The sequence below is a fragment of the Phoca vitulina genome, unplaced genomic scaffold (genome assembly GCF_004348235.1).
Source record: "Phoca vitulina isolate PV1807 unplaced genomic scaffold, GSC_HSeal_1.0 scaffold40, whole genome shotgun sequence".
NCBI classification, from domain to species: Eukaryota; Metazoa; Chordata; class Mammalia; order Carnivora; family Phocidae; genus Phoca; species Phoca vitulina.
In genome coordinates, this window is record NW_022589743.1 from 2,999,282 (window position 1) to 3,005,970 (window position 6,689).

Sequence of the window (6,689 nt, forward strand, 5' to 3'; positions counted from 1 at the left end):
GCTTCTCCCTCTGACCCTCCCCCCTCTCATGTGCTCTCTCTCGCTCTCTCATTCTCTCTCTCAAATAAATAAATAAAATCTTTAAAAAAAAAAAAAAAAAAAAAAGAGTCACTCGATCTTGCTCCACCTGACTGAGCCAGCCAGGCACCCCGTCACTAGATTTTACCATAATCTTTTGGGGTTATTTATATCTGTTGTACCCATATGGTGGAAAAACTATAAGGGTGTGATACTGTCCATCTCTTCACAATTCTGCACTGAGCGATGTCATAATGATAGTTTGCAATCAGGCATGATGGGAGTATTTACACCAAGGAAATTGACAAATGCTACAAATCAAGATAGGACTTTTTTTCTGGAGAGCTGTTTGTTAAACACGATGAGGTTAGTCCCTATCTTCGGAGGGGGCTGGAGAGATGAGTAGGAGGAAGGGAATCCTTCGAGATAGTCATGGTATTTCGACTTGGGTAGCTTTAGGGGAGATCCATATGCCTGCTCTCTGACGAGAGAAAGAAACGTGGACCAGACTTGGCACTTGACTAGAAAGGATAAACTAAACAGAGAGAGGAAATACCCTCTTTGGCTCCTTAGGGCAGGATGGATTAAGCAGACCTTTTAGCATGTGAGATTTGGTATTAATAATAGCTTACTTTCACAACGGGGTTGTTTGTTTAAAAGCTCTCAAAGTACTTTACGTCTATTACTTCTTCCATCTATCAAGTATTTGACTGAGGAGGGAAGCAACAGAGACATTTTTTCTTAAAAATAGAAAAACTGGGGCTCGGGGAGGGTAAGTGACCTTTCTAACCTCAGAAAACTGAGGTCCAGAGGGGCAACAGGGCCCAGGACCCAGAGCTAGATGCCCATTGCCATCCCTCCTCTAGTGGCTACCATTCCTGTGGCCTTGAGTAAGTTGTCTTGAGTTTTCTGAGCCTCAGCTCTTCATCTGTGGAAGGTTATGGGGGAATAAATGAAAGAATGTGTATCAGTGACTAGGCGTGTGCGATCAGTGCTGCAAAAATGGTGAGTTTACTGGAGCAACCCAAAGATCTGGCACAGGAAGAAGAGGCTGTCTCTCATGGCACAAGGCCCTGTAATGGGCACAGTGGGCAGTGCTGTTCCCAAAACACCTGCTGGTTGGGCGCCTGGGGGCTCAGTCGTTAAGCCTCTGCCTTCGGCTCAGGTCATGATCCCAGGGTCCTGGGATCGAGCCCCGCATCGGGCTCCCTGCTCAGCGGGAAGCCTGCTTCTCCCTCTCCCACTCCCCCTGCTTGGGTTCCCTCTCTCGCTGTGTCTCTCTCTGTCAAATAAATAAATAAAATCTTTTTTTTTAATACAACACATTCCTCTTTTTAATATATCAGAAATGTTTCCAAGGCAAAATTATTAAAATGATTATACCACAGTCCCTAATATAACACCAAGCGCTAATAGGAAGGTACAGTGAGGGCAGAAAGGTTTCATCCAGTCAATGGTTTAGGTGCTCTTCTTTTCTTCACCAAGTAAATTCACTGCTGCTTTCTTGGCTTCTTTAGTGATGGTATCTACAGTCTCTTTGGCTTTGTCCTTCAAGTCATTCACCATAGTGTCCACCTGGGACTCATGCCTCAGGAAGACAGGTTGGATGACGTGCTTGTACAGCAGCTCGGCCCCGCTAGAAGGGCTTGGGGTCATGCACCACAACAGGAAGCCGCACTTCAGCATGTGGTGGAAGGGGATCCGTGACAGGAAGAGGTCAGAGAAGAATTCAGCAGTGCTGAACACACCATACACTACCCAGTAGGTCAGCCACTGGGTATCATCTTCTTTGTTGGGACTCTCTATGGCTTTAATTGAGACGTAGGCTGGGTAGCCAAATCCTATCAAGTTGCGGAGGAGCGAGGCTCCGTAACCGAACACCAGGTACAAAGCCAACAGCCCGATGACACCGAGCGCTATCTCTCTCCGGTTCACGCCGGTCCTGCCCTCGAGCTTGGCCAAAAGGTCGGTCATGCAGTTCTTCTCCTGCAGAAACCGGTCGAACCTCTGTCTCATGGCCGCAGACATGGCGAGGACCTTCACGCCACTGCCCGGGCTGCTCCTAGTGCTGGGTGGCCGCAGATCTGAGTGAATAAATAAAAATCTTAAAAAAAAAAAATTAAAAATTAAAATCTTAAAAAAAAACAAAAACAAAAAAACAAAGCACCTGCTGGTCAGCCCAACTAGGGTGGCATTTCACGTGCCGCTTCAGGATGCCTGGCCTCTCTCTATCCTGTTGGAGCCTCACTGCCCCTTTTCGTGTCCTTTCTCTGTCTCCTGCAGAGCAATACTCTCCCTTCTCTAAAGCTTTGGTAACGTCAGCCATATGATAAACACATATCAAGGCATTCTTCCAAGCAGAGTTCGCTTCCTAAGAGAAACCTGGTGAATAAAATGATTACCACTCCATTATACATAGAGAGTCATTTGCACGGGGTTTTCCCATCCACTATTCCCTTTGAACCTCAGAGCCACACTGTGGCAAGGATTATAATCACAGCCCCTTTACCTTGGGGAAACTGAGGCCCGAGGAGTTGCCCAGGGTCACAACTTGTGAGTGGCTGAGTCAGGACTTGAACCTGGCAATTTATATCACACAACACTTTGCTGGCTTGATTCTTCCTTCCTCAGAATGGGCACATTCTAGTCTGTCTCCTAGAGGACTGCTCTCTCTGCCATTCAGTTAGCTGTCTGGACCAAGGGCCCAGAGTGGGTAGATTCCTGAGCTGGATGGATACCAGGTACTGGACGAGGAGTTAGGAGACACAGGCTGGAGCTCTGATTTCTTTCCTAGCTTTCTGCACAGCCCGTGGGCAAGAAGAGTGGAGATGCAGGAAGGTACCATGTTGTGAGCAAGTGTTGCATTCTGGGCACCATGTGCTAGGAACTTGACATCAGTTCAATTATTTCATGTAGTCTTCACTACAACTCGGTGAGATAATATCGTTATTTTCATTTTAAAGGTGCAGAAACTACGGCTCAAAGAGCTTAAGACACTTGAGCCAGGTCATCTAGGTGGTGAGTGATAGAGATGCAATTTGCACCTATGTCTCTCTGACTCAAAACTCCACCTTCACCCCCCCCCCAATACCACGTCGTCCCTCTGAAGCCCTGTTTCCTGAGGCGAATCCGGGCACCTAACCTCTCTGGTTCCCAGATCCCACTTCCATCAACTGCTGGACTGTGCTCCTCCTATGGTGGGGGCTTCATGTTGGGAAACCTTCATGCCGTTATCCATCTTCTCCCAAGTTCAGAGGTCAGAGTTAGAAGTTCTGATTATGGCAGCCCCCCTCCTCCACCTCTAGGAGGGTGCCACGTTTCACTTGGGGCCAGCAGCCACACATCTCCTCTTCTACAACATTCTTCAGAATGTGGGCTCCCCACCCACGACTCATCACTGGCCTGGGGCAGACTGTTCATTAAGGGGCTGGCAGGGAAGAGACAAACCAAGATAACACAGAGATCCATCAAGGTGCGGAATTGACAGGTGCACACACCTGCTTCCAGCCAGAGTAGCTTGCGGCCAGTGGGAACCTGCCTCATAGGAGAGAGCTTTATCTGGAAAGGGAAGGGAGTATAAAGGGAAGAAAAAAACCAAAACGAGATTAGATCACTGTAATCATAAGCCTCTAAATCACGGAGAAGAACCATGGCTCAAACATCCAAGTGGTGGAGGATGGATTTTTTTACCTTGACTCCTGCTAATTTTCATTGATTTATGTGGCTTGAAAGCATTTATTTTCTGCTTAGAAGCTTCCCGGCTCCTGCTAAGGAGGCTCAGGACTCCTCTAAATGCCCTCACCATGAGAGGCAGGAGGCAGAGGTGGGTTTCAGGACAGGGGCTAAGTTCCCTGCTTGGTTTCGGTCGCTGCCTGAGAGCCACGGGGCCTAATGGGAACCCCTGGACTGCCGCAGCCACCTCCCGACTCCTGTCCCCAGAGCCTGCCTGCTTCTGGTCACAGCTCCTTGAGTTTAACACTCCTGGCAGCTTAGCGCTCTGGTTTTATGTGCTAGGCCATAATATTTGGTGAGCTGTGAGATGAGGCGGGAGCATTTGCGGCTGGCGCTTCCCTTCTGGCCCTGCCCGGTGATTCGGGCCAGCAGTGTGACAAAGTGAGGCTGCCCCTCCTCCCCACTCTGGCTCCCACCTGTGGCTCTTTGGCACCATGTCCTTCCTCTGTGGTCTCCCCTTCCCTGCGATCCCACGTCTGTGAGACTCCCATACCTCTTGGCTTTTGAAAGGGGGGTATTCAGTCCTCACATTCCAAACCATTTGCACATTTAAACATTTTAAAGAGCAATTCTGAGTCTGCCCAGGACCACATTCCAAAAGGGGAGGGGTGGGTGTCAGGAGGGAGGCTTTCTAAATGTCATAGGCCTTGAAAAACCCTTGATTGATGATGACAAACTGATGGGAAGCCAATGGGTCAGCCAGTGAGGGCCAAGTTTTCTTGGGGATTAGAAGCACAAGAAAGCAGTGTACAGATCTTGAAAACTCCACTTCCTTTACCAGAGGCTCCTGAAGCATCATTTGGGCACCTCTGGTTTATTTCTCCAGGTCCCTGAACCCTCCCTGTCCCTTCACATGGTCCAGGGTCAGAGTTCAGATCCCTGTGGAGCCCTCCAGCCATCCTCAATCTACGGTTGTCTTATTTTCTGCTCCATCTTCCCTCCCATTGGCCTTCGAATTGCAGCTGCTTTCCAGGAATGGAGTAGACTTCATTATGCAGGAGAGTACAAGAAAATGGAGCTGATTATTTTTTTAGGGGGTAGTTTTGAGTATAAAAAGATGGAGAGCTTCTTAATAAAATTATGATCAGAAGATGACTCTGAATGAGATTCAGAGCCAGACTTCAAATACACCACGAGCAGTGGAATCTCCTACTGTGTTTTTTTTTTTTTTTTAAAGATTTATTTATTTATTTGACAGAGAGAGAGACAGCGAGAGAGGGAACACAAGCAGGGGGTGCGGGTGAGGGAGAAGCAGGCTCCCCGCCGAGCAGGGAGCCCGATGTGGGGCTTGATCCCAGGACCCTGGGATAATGACTTGAGCCAAAGGCAGACGCTTAACGACCGAGCCACCCAGGTGCCCCATCCTACTGTGTCTTTTAAAATGAAGAGTGTCTTCCACATTTGGTGCTATTGCCTAAAGATAGTGGGATGGGTAAGAAAACTACTGGACTCCTGGGGGACATGCAATGCAACGAAATAATTCCTCAAGATGAAAGATTAAACCTTTATAATAAAGAACCCAAAATGCAGTGTCTCAACAAGATAGAAGTTTTTTTTTTTTTTTTCTCACAGAACAGTCTGAGCTCCAGGTTGGTAGGGGATTCTCCTCCATGTTGTTATTCGAGGACCCAGGTTCCTCCTGTCTCACTTTTCCACCATCTCGTATGGTGACCCTTGTCTGCCTGATCCAAGCTGGGTTGAGGGTACACTTATGTTCTAGGTCTCAGGAAGGATAAAAAGTGTAGAAGATGCACACCCATTTCTGAAGATCCCAGCTCATCATGGACCCTCAATTCTGCTTTCATTCCACTATGAAGAACTTAGTCATATAACCATCCTAACTGCAAGGGAGGCTGAGAAATAAATATATACATATGAGCAGCCATACTTTCCACAGTTCAATTATTACAGAAGAAGGAAAGAATAGATTTTTGGATAGTGTCACTACATAAGCATGCATGTGACCCAAACACCACCAAATAGAGGATCTTTGGTTATTATAAACAATTAGGTCAGAGTTTTTGTTAAAGCAGAAAATAGGAAAATGCAATTTATAGAGGACATAAAGGCCCAGGGTCCCTTCAAGCAATGGAGCACGACCCCCGGGGGATTGAGAAGAACATCTTTCTTTCTTTCTTTCTTTCTTTCTTTCTTTCTTTCTTTCTTTCTTTCTTTCTTTCTTTAAGATCTTACTTATTTATTTGAGAAAGAGCACAAGCAGGGGGAGAGGCAGAGGGAGAAGCAGACTCCCTGCTGAGCAGGGAGCCTGATGCAGGGCTCGATCCCAGGACCCCGGGATCATGACCTGAGCCGAAGGCAGACGCTTAACCAGCTGAGCCCCCCAGGTACCCTGAGAAGAATGTATTTTATTTGTTCTTCCCGATGGGGGACTTTGGGGCAGTCAGCAGCAGACAAAAGGGACTGATATCCTGAATGTTGCTTATAAAATGCTTTATATTTAAATATATTTGAATATGATTTATATCTTACAAGGATCATTTATACACATTATCTGCCTGGATGCCAAAAACATTCCTGACTCAGGAAAGCAAGGCTCAGAAAGGTGAAGAATCTTGCCCAAAGTCACACAATCCGTAAGTTGCAAAGACGTGATCCCCAAGTCTTCAAGCTCAAGTCCAGTGCCTTTTACACAACAAGATGCTGCCTATTCATTTTACATCCCAGGAGGGTGACTAGTTGGACATCCTGGGGGGAGTCGGGGCTTTACTTTTTTACTAGACTTTACTTTTTCAGTCTCCATGTGATTTTGATGCCATTTTTAAGACCTCAAGAGTCTTCTGAACAATAATAATACTTATTATTACCTGTTGACCACCTACTGAGTGTCAGGCTTGGAGCTGAGCACATCATATGTATCTTATCTACCCTCATAATGACCCAGCAAGCTAGACATTGTTATCCCTATCTTACAGAGGAGA

The 6,689-nt window shown here is 46.9% G+C and overlaps 1 protein-coding gene across 1 annotated transcript; it reads right to left on the reverse strand.

Moving 5' to 3' along the window:
- Window positions 1-1,381: 1,381 nt before the first annotated feature.
- On the reverse strand, window positions 1,382-2,095 carry LOC116647386 (receptor expression-enhancing protein 5-like). Its single transcript, XM_032428738.1, has one exon. It carries the CDS (start codon window positions 2,044-2,046, stop codon window positions 1,477-1,479), a length of 570 nt encoding a protein of 189 aa, XP_032284629.1. The 5' UTR covers window positions 2,047-2,095; the 3' UTR covers window positions 1,382-1,476.
- Window positions 2,096-6,689: the final 4,594 nt, after the last annotated feature.

Excerpts from the sequence above, each read along its gene's own strand:
- LOC116647386 (XM_032428738.1), bottom strand. The coding sequence starts at position 2,046 with ATGTCTGCGGCCATGAGACAGAGGTTCGACCGGTTTCTGCAGGAGAAG.